Genomic DNA, 19064 nt, shown 5'->3' on the forward strand with positions numbered 1-19064 from the left:
GCCAGTACCAGCTTCACTGAGGCGGGAAACGCGTTCGTTAGTGTCATTAGTCGGGGTTTCGCTGCCTGAGTGACACGTACGGGTGAGCGGAGGGCTTCTGCTGGGGCTGAGCCGCCGCGCTCCTCTCGTGGTGGGTGGGAATGAAGCCTTGCTGAAGGTGGTCCCTCGGGGACCTGTGGAACGCGCTTCTTCAGAAGTTGTTTTTGTTATGGTGTGCGAATGTGTGTGTTTGTTCCTTCCTGCCATGAACCGTGCAAGGCATGTTTAGTGTTTGCTTTTGTATGCTTGGATGTTTGTTAGTGATGTATTTGAGACTTGCGGTGTTTGCAAAGCTTCTTTCTCCTGGTTAGGAAGCTGCTTGGTACTTATCATGGCAGTTAAGAAGAAATAGCGTAATGCTTCATAGAATCTGAGGGCTTAAGTGATGTTGTCATTGCTGGAAAGTTAATAAATTTGCTAGCTTAAGAAACGCTTGGTAAAATAATCAGGCTCTGAAACTTCAGAGTCGGGTTTGGAATGCTTCAAACATCTCCCACCAGTTGTTTTGTCATGTATATGTTGTGTCTTTATAATTTCTTAGCCTAGATGCTTCTTGCAATGGTGTGAAATGAAGAGTAGGGGAAAGTAGACAGTGAGGTATTCAGGGACATTATTATTATTATTTTTAGGGACCTCTTATTAACCTACTGGGGTTTTTACTTCAGTTTGGTTTTGTTTGCCTGTGCTTAAAAGGTTGCTTGGAGGTTCTTTGCTTCTGCATAAGATTTCTGTGCGTTTAGAGAGCTATCAGAACTGCACATTGAGGTTTTGGAAGGGAAGTTGGCTGGTCCCTTTTGAGGCTTGACCCAGCAATATGTACTGGTGTCTTCTTCAGGGATGCTTTCAGTCAGTTGCAGGTTGGATGGCATACAGCCTTTGGTGGCACAGATGACTGGAACATCTACAGGACTATTTGATCAGGAGCTGTATGGCAGTGTAACATACCTGGAACACAGAGTCTCAAAATGAACCAGCTTCTAAATGGACCTAGCTATCTTCTCAAATTTATGGGTGATAGGAAGACTATGATAACAGATGTATGACAGTATTTCCACCAGAGCTGCCTTTGAAAGTTTTTCTTTCTTGGTCTTATGTTTAGCCAAGATGGTAGCAGTCTAAAACAAGTCCTGCCTTTCTTGGTGGAGGCATTTGCCATCCTATAATCTCAGCTGATGTTCAAGTCACAATTTTTAGGGATTTTACCTGATTTGACCTCTACGCATGTTCTGAGGTAAGGAATAGGCATGTATCAGTGTAAACCTATGTAAGCTGTTTTTTTCTGTTTACTAGTTTTGTATTTTGGCTTTCTGTTGTACAGGAGATTGCTATCTTTTGGTCTTTTATTTTACTGCTTGTACGTTAACTTAGAGGCTTTTGCCCTGCAGTCATCTAATCTCTCTTGTGGTCATGTGCTTTCATTTGCTGTGTTGCTCTAAATAGCAAAAAAAAAAAAAGTCCCTTAGAGACCTCCAAGCTGTGTGACAGGCATAGAAACAAAACATACCATCTCTTCATCTGTTTTCTCTTATTTGTTTTTTGATGGAAACTGTAAAATTAAAATTTGAGTGAAAGGAATGGACCAGTGTAGCACATCTGTTTTCTATTAAGAAGGAGGCTGAAATAGTTGTGGGTTGTGCCAGGAAGGTGGAAGGAGCATTTGATAGTGAACTGGTTGATGTTATGGCTGCTGCTCTGTAGGCACATTACAACTTCTAAATTGCATTTATTCTGGTAGTAGTGGATGCTGGCTGTTAATCAGCTGGCTCAGTCTCAGTGGAAAACCGGTGATTCATCTACTTGTAGTCATGTGGAATGGGAAGATGAGCGTTCCTTGGTTGGTGCTGATGGTGAGGAGTGTGTGGGGGCCCTCTGCCCTCTAGCCACTGTTGTGACTTAATCTCTTAAATGAGGAAGGGATTTGTGTTCAGCAAAGAAACATCTAATAAGTCTTGGTACAGACACTTAATGGCTTTATAATCAGTGAGGTACTCTTTGTTTAACTTCTGTTGCTGAATTGGACAGCAGTAGAGAGACAAAAAATAGGTTTCTCAACAGGAAGTTGTATTTCAGTTATACTTCCACCTGCAAACCTGTTTTTGCTTTATTCCTTCTCATTCCTATATGTTCAACAGTGTTAACAACAGATCAAATATATGTGCTTGAGACAAATGAAGTATGCCACACATAGCTATCTGTCATAATAAATACTGTAGTGTTACTCTGATTTATTTTGTGTACTTTTGGTTATATTAAAGTACATTATCCTCTTAGGAAATGATTGTAAGAAGGCATCCAGGAATTCATATGACAGTTGGACATTGAAGGCTACTTGAGGTTTTTTGAAGACAGGGATCACGGGAAGTTGTATATATGAAATATTGCTGAAGTCCATGTAATATTTCTTCTAGCTGAGAGTACCAAAATGTTTTATTAGGTGCTTTAAGAAGTTTCTCTTATGACATCTAAGTTAACCTCTGCTCACCTCAGGTGATCAGAGGTTCAGGCTGTGACTCAGCAGTTCCCATACAACAAGCCATGAGTCAGCCAGAGGAGCACAGCTGAAGGCAATTCACCTGTGCTGCAGGAAGGGGTGGAGCCTGGCTGCACCCCTCCTAGACCCATTTAAGAGCTGGCTACCAGTGGGGAAGGATCTCTTCTGGAGATCTGCTTTGCTGGTGTTTTGTGAGTGAGCCCAGGATAGAGGTAAGCTTTCTATCTATTCTCCTTTCGTTATCATAGTCTGCTTTGCCTAACTCTCGTGTTTATTTTGTGATTATAACATCCTAATATTCTTTGATTATACAATTGTCTATTTTTTTTTTAAGAGACCATCCATGTCCTAAGATATTCTGGTTCTCCTACCTTGCGTAGTTTTTTATATATCTTCCAGTAAGGAGTGGAAACTCATCTCTCTTCTACCATGTGTGATTGACATAGGAGCTAACACCTTGTTTCTGCAAGAAGTATGGCACTACATACTTCTACTCACTATAAAATTAAACTATGGAGTTTTCCCTTGCTGTGTAACATAATTAACTAAAGAATTACAAATTACTAGAGCTAAAAGAATGAGGAATAAAACTATTACGTTAAAAGTATACTTGCATTTGATGTTATGCTGACTTCTGGAAACCTTTTCTGGTGGTTGCAGGAAGCACTTCAGTATGGACCGATTTGAAGATTCATCAGATGGTGAAGTGGATCACACTTTCTATGAGAGTGATTTTGGAGAGGAGGAGAAGAAAACTGAAGCAAATGGTGAATATATAGAGAAAGGAAGTACAAAGGTAGCTCATTCTGACCCTGACTTGATTGCTAATTCAAAGGATGCAAACTGTTGTGAGGAGGAAAATGAAGAGAAGCAGGAAGATTTGCAGAAGAGTCGGTTCCTAGAAGATAGCAAGGACAATCCTGGGGATGCTTCATCTTTTTTACTTCCTCCAGTTCATGAGAATGCAGGCACATCTGGAGCGACATCTGCAGCAAGCAGGGGAATGCAGGAAAATGTTCCTGCTGGAATCCCTGAAATAAATTATTACACAGATGAAGAAGATAGTAGTGATGATAGCAGAAAACAGATTAGACCAGAGTCAGCTAAGCAGTCCTACAATGTAGGAGGGGCTAGAAGAACATACAGTACTACCAGCTCCTCTTCCTCATCCTCAAGCTCAGGTACAGATTCTGATAGCTCTGTATCAGATTCATTGCATTCTTCCTCCAAGAGAAATGCTTGTAGTGTGGCTCTTCCATCTCCCAAAGAAAAATTTGCATCAGCAATAAAATTACCAGAAGGAAAACCAAAGCTTGGAGACCATGCAGAGGAATCTGAAGATGCAGGTACTAATATAACATCCCTGTCAATTCCAGGCAGAAATTCCACTCAGTCTTTTGAATTTGCAGCTTCAAATCTTAAGAAAATAAGAGGAAAAAAGAAAAGACAATGTGAGACAAGAATTATATGTATATTTTGAAGAATTTCAGTACTTGAAATGCTTGAATTCTCTAAGGCTTCAAAATACGGTTTTGCAAATAAATTATTTTAATGTATTTTTTTTTCATTTAGAATCCAAGTCTGATTTCAGCAGCAGTGGCTTACATGATGGTATGGATCTGAATCAGCATTTGAAAGGTGACTTTTAAATGTACTTACCTGTTTAAAAAATGTATAGTGTTTGTATGTTGTTGAGAACAATATAGAAATGCATTTAATGGAAGAGAAGATTAGGGGGTTTTTTTTGAGCCAGATAATTTCAACCCTGGTTTGCTATAGTGGGGTAGAGCTGGTGTGATTACAGCTGTATATTGTTTCCTTACTTTATGCCTTGCTACGCTGAGCCTATAGTAAGGAAGATTTCAAAATATGTTATATGCATCATTTAACTTTCCTGTGAATAGGAGTGAAGTTTTCACTTCCATGAAAATTCTTCTGATTGTAAGAAAAACAAAGCTAGCCATGAAAACTGTGGTAGAGATTTCTTAACATTTGACAGTCCTTGTGTTACAAGAACTCCTTCCTGGTAGGAAAAGCTCCAACTTGCTGAAACATCACGTTGCTAGGCAATTAAAGTTACAATGTCCTGCATCTTTATTTATTCCCTGATATGAAGAAACTGCTTAACAACTGATGATTATGGAAGGATTCATCACATGCCTGAAATAAATGGTTGTTATTGGCTTAAAGTATTTTCAGAGATGAATTGCTTTTTGGAGGAGGGGAGAGTTTTTCCAGAACATAAACAAGTTGTAAATAACAACAGTAAAGATTGAGTAATGAGTAGTAGAGTTCTGTGATTCTACAGAGAAGACCGAGAGGGGATCTGATGATGTTTATAAATATCTAAAGTGCATGAGGCAGCTGAATGAAGCCAGACTGTTGTCTGTAGTGTGTAGTGACAGGATAAGGAGCGGTGACCAAAAACAAAAACATGGGAAGTTACGTGCTAATGTGTGGAAGATCTTCTTTACGGTGAGGGTCATGGAGTACTGGAACAGGCTGCTCACAGGGTTATGGTATCTTCCTTGGAGATATTCAAGACCTATCTGGATGCCTACCTGCGTGGCCATCTGCATTAGCAGATGGGTTATCTCTGGAAGTCCCTTCCAACCCCTGCAATTTATAAATGATTTATATAATCTGGCAGTTAATTTCTTGATTAAGATGCGTATTGCTCCCAAGTGCTGTGCCTTGCTACCTTGGTGAGCATGCTGTAGGTTAATTAGCTTAGGTAGTTTGGACTTTAAATGGGGCAAGTTTATTGATGGTGGAAAGTAACTAGTCTGGGAAGTTAGGAGCTGATCTTATTCTTCACTATTATTTCCAGGTATTTTCTTGACAAATAGGAATCACTTCCCCCTCTTCCGACTGTCTTCATGAGATGTTCATCAGAACTGAAAAGACATGGGCATTGTTTCAAGTGACAACTGTGTCAGCCAATTCTGTGTCCCTGAATCAGTATTTCAATGATCATCAGGATTTCTTGTTTTTAAAGTATAAAATTCAGTGGTGTACACTGATAAAACAATTTAGTTCATTTTTTGTCGAATTACAGCTGGGCCTAAGCATTTGTAGCATCATGAGTCTCATTTCTCAAGGTCCCTGAAATTTGCAGGACTTCAATGTAATCTGTTACTGCATTGTGTCTAGGAGTATGCAGCAATTTATTTCATAGAACTCTACGCATTGGTAACATGAGCACTTGGAAGATCTGAATCTCCTCTTCTAGAGAAGACTTGTAAGAACAAAGAAAGGGTAGTAATCTGTTAAAGGTGCACCATGTCCTAATGGCAAGTCTTGCTTTAGAACAGCAGTCAGGTTAGTAAGCAGGGAGGTAGTTCATAAAATGTGAAATATAATTCATTTGAGGTATTTTAGAAAAGTAATTTAATTAAAAATGTGCTGGAATAGTTTTTTGGGGCTTTTTCTTTCAGAACTGATAACAATTCTATTTGTCTCTTTGGGCTTCTGTGCAACCTGAACATGGAAGGAGGGAATGAAATATGACAATGCAAAAATTAGCAAAAACTTGTTGCTGGAAATGCTTACTGGAAGCTACATGTTAAAAAGATAGGAATAGAAATTTGAAGATTTTCCTGCTATTGTTTTATTAGGTTCTGTTTCTTGATCCAATGTCCTGTGTTATTCTAAGGACTTGAGGTTATGCAGTTGATGAGCTGGGTTAGGCAAAAAAAAAAAACCCTAAATATCCTTCCACTTTTATTCCATTATGCTGAGGACTTAATCCCTGGTTTTAGACAAACCTTTGGTTTCCATGGTTCAGAATTCAATGGTGTGCCAAAAATGTTATGTATCACCTTATCTGAATTTAGGTTGACTGTGAATCTGATAATAGTGGGATTGGGATTGCCCAGGGTATTCAGAGCACTAAAGAATTTAGTAGTTTGTATTTCCTTCTCTGTAAAATGAGGTTGATACCTGCTTATTTCACAGAAGTGTCTGTGTGAATTAGTCTGTAAATCCATGGTATTAGCTATTATTAACCTGAGGGAGTGGTGTGTTGGTTTAAGTAGGACATTGAGCTGCAGACTGAGGACTTGAACTGCTTGATGCTCTCTCTGACTTGTATGCTCTGTGGTGAACCTTTTTGGCCTTTTCTCTGCCTCAGATTTTGTCATATAAAAGCATAGCAAATCACTTGGTGAAAACCACTGTCATGTCAGTATCATTACTATGAAAATAAAAGCCCTGTGTTTCTGAATAAAGTTATTGTAGAAAATTAAACAGAAGTTTCAACTGAACTGCTTTAACTTTTTAGCTATAATTTGTCAATTAGGCAAATATTTTGTTAATAACTGAAATTTTCTCAGGGATGTCGTTCCCATTTGCTCATTCGTGCTGAGCTTATGCATTTGTACAATGTGTTGAACAATGTCTGAAGTACTTAAATTATACATCAACCCCTGAAGTTTATGGCTGGGCTAAACATAAATAGCTTTCTCACTAAGTTTTTGTATGTTCTTAATTTGAACTGTGAATATAAAATAGTATGCATGTATACACACATCTACCTACTTGTATTGAGAAAAGCAAATATTGGCTTCTTATATTTAGAGCTTCAAAACCTGCTGAAGATGTTAATGATTGTGAAGCAGTCCAGTCTATGCTAACATCACAAATGTGTAATTTTGGAAAAAATTAAAATTGTTCCTGCACAGTATCTTTTATCTTCCTTATGACATTAAAAAATACCTCTTTAGTTTAAAGCATACAGCTTTAAAGAGGAAAATTTATACTCAAAAAAATCACTTTTTCCTTTTCTTCAAATAACAAACGAGGCATTCTGTAAAATCCTTTAAAAAAAATCTAGCATAAAATAGTGGATATTCAAGGAAGTATAGTATAGGAGTGCTACAAGATTTGGATGAACAGACACTTCTGAGGAATTGATTTAATCCTTTTGTGTTTTTCAGATTTGCCATTTGTGATGGCAGAGCAGCATAAAACACTCCTGAGTTTGCCTGGTGATTTAAGCACTGAAGCAACTTACTGCACTTTTCCCTCTGGATCTGCAGGAGTGAAATGTGCATGGTTTAAGTTCAGCCTCAGTGCCACTCTGGCAGCTGTATCATCCTGTCCTAATGCATTTGACTTGCTAATTATCATTTGAATTTTATGTAAGGTTTGGCTGGTTTTAATCTTCAAGGTCATTTAAATGCTCACAAATTGAAAGCAGTAAACAGCTTGTTTATTGCTTGAAAGGGAGTCAGGTGTCTCCATGGAAACCAGCTTTTCTAGAAATCCCATGAATACCACAGGGAAGTTTCTTTTTTACTGTTTACCTGTAATTGAGAAGTAGAACTCCATGCTTTATGCAAAATGCTACTGTTTGTTTTTTTTCTCTCTCCCAAATAATTGATTTATGGTTCAGAAGCAGTGAAGTACTGAGTAGGGATCTGTTTAAATTACATTATTCATTGGTAGAGCATGAAGGCACAGATGAACAGTTCCAAGATTTAAGGGAAAGGACGAATCACAAACTCTTCACAACTTCAAATAGCTTGAAACTTCACTTGCCTCATGTTGTCACTGGCCACTGCAGAAACAGTCAGATTACAAAAATACTTAGGTGTTGGGATTAATTATCAACAAAATGGTTGGACTCTCCCATGGCAGGGGATTGGAACTTCATCCTTGGTCCCTTCCAACCCAAACTATGATTCTATGACTCCATGCGTAATTAAGATCCCTTCTAACTTGGAGTGCTTGATTCTAAATTGTTCAAATAACTTTGAAACTCAAATAACAGTAACTGTACCTGAAGTACTTCAGAGCATTTAGAGTAAACACGTTTACTACTTTTGTGGAATCATGACACTTTTTTTTATTGATGATGAATTGTCTGTGCTTCTGTTGGTTTGTGTAGACTTTGCTTGGGCACCTGCCACCTTTACTGTGAAAGTGTGAAAGTTCATTGCCATGAAATTGGGAGCATGTTTAATACATTTGGGTATGCATACCTGCTGTTGTATAATTTTGTGTCACAGTAACTGGAGGGAAAAAGGACATTTGGCAGTGTAAATAGTATTTTATAGTAGTGCAGCTTGAACAGGTTTTCAGCTGGGTAGCTTTGGGAATAAGCCATTGCTGTGGATTAGAAGGTACAGGGTTGGAAGCCTCATTGCTGTCATAGCTTGAGTACTGCTGCTAGAAGTGGTGATAGTGACTGACCACAGAAGCTGTGTCACCTACTATTTTGGCGAGTCTTATGTGCTTTTTTTTTTCCTGCTACTTTCTTAGATTGCTGCTATGACTTATTTGACTGTGGTTCAAGAAGCAGTGGCTTTATGGATGTCCTCGGTATTTTCCTTGTTTTGATAGGAACAAGCATTTGCCCTGTAATACTTGTGATTCTCTCTCAGGAAGTTATGCATTCTGTTGCTTCTCTTCCTCGGAAGGTTAGTAATACAAAAATCTGTTGAGGAACTGAAGGAAGTAGAGAGGAGCTCTTTGAGACTTTGAGATTAATCTCTGTGCCATGTCCTCTTGAGGAAAACTTGCTGTTGTATGTGTCTGAAATTCAGGTAGGAAATATGTGAGTCTTCTGTAACCCAATGACTTACCAAGAGTTTATTGGGTTTTGGCAGCCATCTGCTCAGATGTCATCAAGCAATTTCACAGCAGAGCTTTGGTGGTGGTTGTAGTAGTTCATTTTCATTTGTTTCTTTTGAGTTGTGGCATATGATATGGTCACTCTTTGTGATTTTCACTGGATGTTATTTAGAGGCATAAATGCAAAAGACTGCATAACCAATAGATAGACAGGGATTGTTTAGCTTGGAGAAGAGAAGGCTCTGGGGAAACCTCATTGCAGCCTTCCAGTACTTGAAGGGAGCATATAAACAGCCTTCCTGCTTATAACGGTGGGTAGTGACAGGACAAGAGGGAATGATTTCAAACTGAGACAGGGGGGGCTTAGGTTAGATGTTAGGAGGAAGTTCTTCAACACAGGGTGGTGATGCACTGGAACAGGTTGCCCAAGCAATGGGGATGCCCCATCCCTGGAGGCATTCAAGGCCAGGCTGGATGTGGCTCTGGGCAGCCTGGTCTGGTGGTTGGTGACCCTGCACATAGAGCAGGGGGGTTGAAACTAAGTGATCCTTGTGATGTTTTTCAACCCAGACCATTATATGATTCAGTAGCATTAGGGGCACAAAACCAGGTCAGGACTTGAGCTAAACAGTTGAGAGAACTCTTCTTTGCCACAGCCTGCCTTCCACTCGCTTATGGTGTGTGGTCTTCATCAACTCATGAGATGCAATGGCTATAAGGCAAAAGGTGATACTATGTCTCACAGCTTCATGATAAAATTATACTCTCCATGTGGATCCATGTGAAATGTACAACTGTCCAGAGTTATTTATTACAAGTTACTTTTTCCAGCTATGTTCTGCAGTGCTAGTTTTGTGTTCTCATAGGAAAAAAGGAATGAAATACATCCTTAAGTATATGATGGCTTGATGTTACCCTGTGAACAGTGTGCTACTAGTTATTTTCCATGCATTTCTTTCTATCCTTTGTAGGCTAATCCAGATGTGATTCTTATCCCAGGTTTGTCTCCTAAATGGCTTTGATAGGAGCACTAGTTTGCTCTTGAGAATAACTTGCTAAATTGTACAAGTGCTTATCAAGAGACATGCTTTATTAACCTGTTGGTTGGCACACGTGATCTGCACTGTTTTGCATTCTTTTGGCTTTGAAGTGATTTGCATCTTCCTTGACAAACTAATAAAGCAACATTTGCTATTGCAAATGGCCTTGTGGTTACAGTTGCCTAAGGGCAGTTTTTGCATACATTAGCCTGCATGCTGATGGAGCAAAGTCGCTGATTTCCAGATTCCAGAATTCATGAACTACTTCAATTTAGAATTCTAACTCTTTCTTTAAAAGTGGCAGTACTTGCTTGCATCAGTTCTGGAATATAATCAGTTGAAATATTTCAATGTTTTTTTTGTCTTGTGCTACCAATACCAGCATAAGATAAATGATAACCTCTATGGTGATTATGATTGCATGCATTGTTACTTCAGTGCTTTGTACCAGTAGCCCATTAGCATGTATAGATAAATGCCTCTGCTGATGGCTGGTCCTGTTGAACTCAGTAAATATCTGAGGATAGAATTTTGTGTGCGTTGCATCAATGCATGATGGTGAAGGTAGAGATTGAGGTGATCACATTGAAAGGGGTATCAGGAGTACTGGCCATTTAGAAGAAATGCTCATGCACAGTAAGCTGATTGACATCTTTATTCCTAAATGGCAACTATGTCTGACTCAGTCACTGTACAACATGTGAATGTTGCTGATCCTATTGCAGTGTGTTTGGTTGCTCGTTGTATCCATCCAGCTCCTGTAAATGAGGAGGAGGTGCCTAGTGAGAAGGATGTATCGAGCCAACCTTGGACTTGATTTTTGCAGTGAATCTTGTCTAATATTAATGTACAGAAGAAAGCATTCAGTCCAGAAAAATTGCAAAATACATGGATCTGAAATTCAGATGGGGGAGGAAAAAGGTACTTTAGTGTTTCATGCCTGTATAAAAAAAAAAAAAACAAACCCTAACAGAATGTAACATTTGCATTCATCCTTTTTTTAAAAAAAATCTACTTTTATTTCTGCCATTTTAAAGCTGCTCTGCGGTTGAAGAATGAAGAGCGGCAAAAACTAACTGTAGGTCATACATCTGGAAGAACAAGGGAGAAGCTTTCCGCCAATGAAGAAGTTAAGTATTGCTCTGATTTAAAAACCACTCTGGAGTTGAGGGATAAACGGCAACAAAAACTGGGCATCATTCGTCCATCTAGAGGAACAAGGAAAAATTATTCTTTCACAAATGAAGAAGTTAGACGAATTGATCAGGAAAACCAGAGGCTGCTCCATGAACTGGCCCGGCTGTGTGCGACACCGGGAAGCAGAACCAATGTGCTGAAGAAGTCGGCTTCTCCGTCTCTTCAAGTGTACCACAGTGCCATCAACAGGCAAAAAGAGCAGCAGAGGATTGAAAAAGAAAACCTGGTGAGTTTTGAGGACTGCTTTGGATCGGTAAATTAAGGACTGTTTATTATTAACGAATCACTGCTAAATACTTAAAAACTGATTAGGCAGCACTTCAGATTTCACTGCACTAAGTCTGCAATGAATTTCCACAACTATGCTGTTTGTATAATTGTAAATTATGCTTTATTTTCAGATGAAAATACATTTTACTTAGTGTGCCCTACTTTTTAATGCTATTCAATTTAAGGGTAATTTTCTTTTCCATAGTCACAATTTTGCATAGCAGTCAAAATGTTTGTCCTACTTTATGCATTACAATTACTGATTTTTTTTTTTTTTCAGGAACAAGCTTGCAAAATATAAAGCAATGGGTATGACAGCATCAAACCCTTTACATTTGAAACAGGATACAGCCACTCTTTTCTGAATCATAACTATCCATCCATTGCTTTCCATATTTGTAGCTCTCTGCTTTTCTCTGTGTGTATGTACAGGAGGGCAGCTCGTACTGGCTTTCACCAGTAGATGACGCTGTTGATTAAGCAAACTGTTGTCTTTTCCGAAGGTATGGTCAGTGCTTCACTCGAATGGAAATGGATTGAAGTGTGACTGATGGGTTACTCTTTTCCCATGTCTGCTTGGTCTCTCCACTGTTATATGCTTATCTCAATTTCTGCCAGTAAAAGTGTAAAACTGAGCTTCACAGGCTGAAAACTACATGTCCTGTTTTGACTTTTAGTGGTCTGTGTGGTATGCAATCTGTATAGTATATCAATGTAAATATTTATAGGCCTTTTAAGGTCAGATTTTCAGCCACTACACCTGTATAATCAGTGAGTATACAGGTGTATAATTGACAGGTATACAGAGAAGTTAGGCAGGTCTTTAGAGAGCATATAGCTGGAAACATGATGTTAGAGAGGGCTAATTGGAAATGAATGGAAAAGCTTACTTGTGTCCTGGGCTCGCAGAAAAAGACTCCCAAGAGGAGCAATCTCCAGGGAGAGATCCTTTCTAATGGCAGTCACCTTTTAAATGGGGTTTAGGAGAGGTGCAGCCAGGCTCCACCCCTTCCAGTCACACAGGTGAATTGTCTTCACCTTTGATCCCATGGCTGACTCATTTCTTGTCTCAGGTGATCAATCAGAGGTTCGGGCTGTTCAACAGTTCCCATACATAATTCCTCCATTGCTTTATCTAAACTTAGATGTGAGTAATTTGTATCTGCTTTTTTTTTTGTTGTTGTTGAATAGTTGGTTTGTTTCTCAGACTAGGATTTAAGCGTGCTAGCAGGTTAGCTCACTTAGGTCATCTTTGTTCATCCAAGTTCCTTGTAGGCAGGTGACCTATGGGGTTTCAGTGGAAACTGAGTGGAAAATCTTAGCAGGTCTGGGATGGCAATTCCCAGCCCTAGATCAAGGGCAGTGAGGATGTTCTCTTTTGCTGTGGCATTTGGCCTTTCTGTGCATCCCTGTGAATTCTTCTGACCCATGCTGTTACACCTCACTGCACGTAACAGTCAGTGTCATTCATTTGCTTATGTTGTACTCTCCTGAAATGTACTCTGTGTCCCACCGGATACAGCTGATCTAGTATAACTGATCCAGCTCTAGTATAGTCAGCCTCCCACACAGAAAACTAGCTTACCATGTTTCCCTGTAGGGGCTGGCTTCCTTTTCCATATGCTTGGCTCCGCAGACCCCGATGCTGCAGGTGTCACTAGAGTTTTTACCTCCTATTTTGTCTGGGCATCATGGCCTCTACCAGTGCACAAATCCTCCAGCCAAACTGCTTCTTTTCTCCTGCACCTAGAGCTGCTTTTGTCTTGCTGGCTAATCTGAGCTTCCCTGGAAGAGGAAAAAAACGCTTTGCAGTGGCCGTAATATGTGCATTTATCTCCAGTTGATTCAAGAGTGCTGATGGGTTGAGATATTCAGAGGGGGAGAATGGGCAGGGGAGTGAGTGTCTCTGGCTGTCACCACATGCAAAGAACACAGAATAAGTTTAGTTTGGGCCACAGCCTTTAGTCTGGTGCTGCACTGCAGTTCCTGTGATGTCCACATCATGCTGCAGAGGATACCACTTCTTGGTGTGGAAACGAGACTAGGAGGACATGAGCACACACTGGTTGTGCCCAGGCACTTCATGCCTTCCTCATGAATTCTGTGCTGCTTGTGCCTTCTTTCCATCCCTTCCCCAGGGACCATTTTCATATCTGAGAGCACCACACCTCAGATGTCACATACTTAATGTGATTGTAGGAAGAATTTTGAGGTTGCTTTGCCTTTGCATTACTGGTCTCTTTCTGGAAGAGCTGTAGGAAGCCATCCTCTTAAGAGGTCAGAAATACTGGAATACAGAAGCTATTCAGATGTGAGATTGGTATGCAGATGCACCTGGCTAAAATAGACTGCTGTAGAGTGTACATGTAGTGCAACTCTGTGTTCTGAGGCTGTAGGCTCTTCGTGCTGATTCCTTACCCAGGCCTCTATCTCAGGTCTGGGTAAGATAAAGACTCCCTAATTACCGGGTTGGTTTGGTTATTTAGCACACTGCTCAGTTTGGTGGTTTTTTCCCATCTTTTGTATTCTCCTAGCTTGCTTTCTGTGGATGCCAGCTCCAGATCAACATGGCATTTCAGTTAAAAGTACTCTTCTGTAGACTGAAGAACTTTAAGAGGTTTCTGATGTTAAAAGTTAGTGAAGTTAGAGCTAGGAAATGTACCTGGCAGTTGCAGGAACTTACAAATCCTTTTGTCAAGAACAAGAAGCTGTCCCTGAATGCACTGTTATATCTGCTTCGCCCTCCCCCACCTGGGCTCTGCATAGGGACAGTATGTTTGCTAGTGAGTGACATTAGAGGAGGCATAATATAAATAAATCTGAACAGCTGTCAAGGCACACTAGTCAGCTGGCTACAATTCAAAGGTGGTGAAAACTGAAGCCTTCATATGTTTAAAAAGCTAAGTAAAACAGGAAAAAGTAGCATCTTTTACCTTGGAAGGCTTTTCTCCAAGCTAGGAAGTTGTCAGTGACGTTGTTAGATCCCTTTTCATGACAGAGGAGAAAACAGTAGTGAAAATAGTTGACTTTCTGAATGGTTGTGCAATCTTACTGAGCTTGAATCAGATGCTCTGAGCAGCTACTATTAAGAGCAACTGATAGATTGCTGCATTTATGTTTGTTATTCAGTTTTCTCTGTAAATCCCATCAGGAACATGTCTATCTCTAAGCACCTGGATTTTACTTAGTGTGATTTGATTCTTTGCTTCTTAAGGTCAGTGACAATTTCTATTACTTCAGTAGTTCAGGATTAAGACTACAGAGATTTAGCACTTCAGAACAAGGAAAGTGCCAATGTTCTTTAATCCATTTCTGAAAATGTTCTTTTAAGGAGAATGTAGGGGAAGAATTAGCAGGTTTAAATGGGTAATTGAAAAAGAACATTATTTGTAGAAGGTAGTTCCCTGGTACACAAGACAATAGGCTTGTTAGTAGAAAAACATAAGAATTGGATTAGATATATGACATACATAACCAGATCAAGTCTGACAGTTTAGTGTGTTGATGAGTGCACATCTGTATGAAGAAGGCTGTGTCAAACTGCAGGATTCAAGACCACAAGTAGCATGTAAGTTACGTGTCCTTGGTACAGTGCTCACCAGAGGGTAGGGATACCACGAGAGCTATTTTCTAGCTCTACGGAAGCTTTTCTTAAAACAGAGATGGAGTCACTCAAGCACTACACAATCTGCTCTTTCTGTAGGTAAGGATTATATGATGTCCAGTCTTAACCTCTTCAAAAAACAATCTTTTCATACTGGGAGTAGTCTGTCTTTGCTTTTAGTAATGTGGGCTTAGATGCTTTTTAAAATACAGACCTAATAGTAAAAGCAGAATTGTATTTAAACTGTGATTAAGCGGGTGTATTCAAATTCATGTGTTCAGAATCAAGCTTGAAATTATTGCAGTGTTAATATATGCAGATTCTGAGGCTGTAAGGGGTAGAGTGCAGACTTGAAATGACTTTCACAGGGAAGAGAAAGTTGCTTTTACTATTTACCTATTTATAATGAGAGCATCCATTTATAATATAGAAGATAAGTGTTCTTTGCAAACCCATATGCATGTAGTTGTGTTAAAAGATGGTGAACTTGCATGTAAAATGTTGGATGTAACATTTAGAGAAGTCTACCATTTTGTTTCTGTAATGGGCTTTAGTGAAGGGCTATTTCTAGCTGGAGTCCTTTCTTTGACTTCTGCTTACTTAGGTATTTCCACTTGAGAGTGAACTGGCTGGCACTTGATGCAGGAACTTGTGACATATTATGCCTGAGCCAAAATGGCTTGTCCTTTCTCTCCTGCACACTGTGCAGGTTTCCAGTCCTGTGTATAAACTCTTGGTAGTTTGTACATTCCCATTACAGCTGGTCAGTGGCAGCTAACATCACATGAATATCATGCAGTTTCCCAAATTGCTTTCTGTGACTTTTTTCTTCTAAAGCAATGAAAATACCATTTTAACAAAACAGAAATAAGCAAACAAAAAAAAAAAAACACCAACAGTAACCAAGCCCTAAACAGAACCTATGAGTAGATGGTGGGAGAAAAGAGGGGAGCAGTGGGAGGAGACAATCACTTCATATAGAGTGCAGTTTAATAGCTATGTGGGTTCTTGATGTCTCCTGTGTCAGTAAGCATTTAGATAATACATCCTTTATTAATGGTGGTATCATTTGTCCTTTGGAGATTTGTGCAATTGCAGTTTGCGTTGTTTCTCATTGATAGGATGTGTTATAACTCTGACCAATGGTGTTGTCACAAATTAAATTAGTTAGCAGAGAATGCAAATGATCTTTTAAATAATCTTTTAAAAGCAGGCATTGGAAGCTAAATATATTAAAAATGTGAACTTGTTAATTGGAAGTTGTATGTAGCAGAGTCCTTCCAAATTTGTCATACTGTAAGGTTCTTTTCTTAGAAAGATGGTGGAAAGTGGGATGCATTGGTTTAAGAATTTCAAGCAAAAGTGATAATGAAGTTTGAGGAAAATGGATATATCTTTAGAAATATTATGTAGGTAGCTGTTGTGATGTAATGCTTGCTATGTAATTGTCAGGGTTGATCTCAGTAAGAGGAAATAATGGAAATAATGTCTATAAGAGATCATAGTTGAAATTATCGTTAAAAGTGTTATGGGCAAGACATTCATGAAGGCCAAAGTGAAGAAAAAAATAAAAATCCAGCATTGTGCTTTCCTTTTTAGTTTCACAGAATTGAGGTCAGTAGTTCTCTCTAGGAATACTGGAGTGTAGGTGTCTGGCCTTGTGGCTTCCCTGGGCCTCATTGAGTGACGAGGGATTGTCTAGGGCTGCATCTATGAGGGCTGCTCTGAAAGTAACACCTACTTGTTTCCTCGGGAACAGCAGCAGATACCAAGAGCACAGTAAATGATTTAATAGAGCCTGTTCTCGGCTACAGAACACGTTTTCACCACAGTCACCACCACTAGCTCCGTATTTGCAGGCTTTTGTTCATTGCTGATGCATGCTGCACAAACAGCAATCTTAACCAGCAAAGGTACTGTCTCTGTTGCTGAAATGCACCACCCACGTCCTCGCTGTGCTTACATCCACTATTTGGTCTCTAGCAATGTTTAGCCAGTATTGATGAATGTCCCCAGGTGCCATTTTTTTTCTGCATGGAGGAGGAATTCAATGATACACCTTTGCTTCATCCATGCTTCCCTGTCAACAGACCATTCTGTCAGAGTGTCCCTCTGCTGCCATCTGTTTGGGATAGTATGTACTAGTCAGCAGTAAAGTTGTTCATGTTGGAAAATACCAAACATTGGTGGGTTTATTTTTTTCCATTTAAAATAGATAGAAGTCTCTGAATACTTGTTTTATAGTTTCTTGTTCATTCTTTCTCTTTCTTGGTATTTTTCTTTGATATCAAGGCTTTACTGAAGAGACTGACAGCAGTGAAGCCAACACCTGGAATGAAGCGTTCCGAACAACTGTGGGACTATCAGCGCTATGTGAGCTATGCAAGTGCTTCACCGTCTGCAAGAGAAGAAAGTTCTCTTTCCAGGCAGCATGGCCTGTCTCGTGAGTACTCTGTAACTGCAGGTTCTTGCGTTTGATCACTAAACTGAATTTGTTAAGCATGCCGAAAGTATGGTCAACCTCTGAATTGTTTATTTACCTTCCTAAATTTCTAATAAATGGTTTTGTTAAGAATCTTTGCCAAGAAGGTTTTAAAAAAAAAAAATAAATCATAAATATTTTTCAATTTGTCAGTACTTCCTATAGAAAGGACTAAGCAGGGGGAGGAAGCTCTAGCTCTTTTTTTAGAAAGTGTTAATCTACTAGTGGTAGCTTTGTTTCTCTGGAAGTAGTATGTGTAATATTTGGAAGTGGGTCATTTATCTCCAGTGATCCATGTACAGAGAACCATTGCACTGTGGCATATACTCAATATTTTTTGTTCTGACTGTGTATAAGTGACTCACAATGTTTTAGTTCTGTATTCAATTTAGAATGATTGTGTGGATTTTTTTGTTTTGTTTGGGAAATTATGATAATGAATATAGTAATGTAGCATTAAGCTTTCTGACATACCTAGCATTAGCATTAATACCTCTTTGTGTATGTGTTAACAGGAGTCCCTTCAAGAACATGCACTGCATCAAGCACAATGAGGCAGAAGAAGGAAAAGCTTATGTCAGTTTCACCTACTGGGGCATCACAGAGACCTAAATCCACTAATGTTCATGCTGCTTGTTTGTAAGTGCATGCTTTGCTTCACAATTTGCAATGTTCTGTTGGGTTTCTATTTTCAGCAAGTGCATGTGTGAAAATATTCTCCATTGTTTAATGATTTAAATGCATAGTAAACTAATTGCTTATTAAATGGTTTCATGCATATGCTCTTGCATCAATGAGTGTTTTCTATGAGAGGGAGTATTTATGAAAGAGAAGCGTTTAAATACGTGGTACGTAAGTGGAATTTGTGTCTGTGACGTGGGAGGACAGAATTGCTGTACTCTAGAACTTAATTCCTAGTCTGGTACTTCTCATCCTGGCTTCAGGTAAGTCTTCTGAACATGACCTAAACATTCAGATGTCTGAAAGAATCTTCCTTTTATAGTAGCATAAAGAGGTAAAAAGCTAGAATACAGATATTGCAGAAGGTGTTACTCTGCCATGATTATAGATGGCTCAAAGTGATGAGATTCATTTTGTATGCAAGGCTGTGTCTCTTTGATATTTAAAATGATTTTAGAAGTTACACTGGGACCTTTGCAAAGGAAAGAAGCATACAATGCTCTTTCAACACCAGAGACTGAAGTTTGAAGTGAACAACAGTTTCAGATTAACTCTAAACAAATTAAGTTTTAGATTCTTCCTAGGCTAGAGAACAGAAAGCAAAGGAATCATTTCATGGCTGTGCTTTTGTATATCCTTACCTGTAAGTGGGAGATAAAGCTTGAGCTGAAAGAAATTTTCAAC

General features: G+C 39.2%; 1 protein-coding gene across 1 annotated transcript; it reads left to right on the forward strand.

The window, feature by feature from the left end:
* Positions 1 to 3203: 3203 nt before the first annotated feature.
* CFAP97 (cilia and flagella associated protein 97) lies at positions 3204 to 18342 on the forward strand (the record flags this gene model as incomplete). The annotated part of the gene is made up of 5 exons (XM_079534841.1): positions 3204 to 3876; positions 4103 to 4168; positions 11184 to 11569; positions 17510 to 17660; positions 18215 to 18342. The coding sequence occupies 5 exons, from the start codon at positions 3204 to 3206 to the stop codon at positions 18340 to 18342; spliced, it is 1404 nt and encodes a 467-aa protein (XP_079390967.1).
* Positions 18343 to 19064: the final 722 nt, after the last annotated feature.

This window comes from Tetrao urogallus (genome assembly GCF_951394365.1).
Source record: "Tetrao urogallus genome assembly, chromosome: 4".
NCBI classification, from domain to species: Eukaryota; Metazoa; Chordata; class Aves; order Galliformes; family Phasianidae; genus Tetrao; species Tetrao urogallus.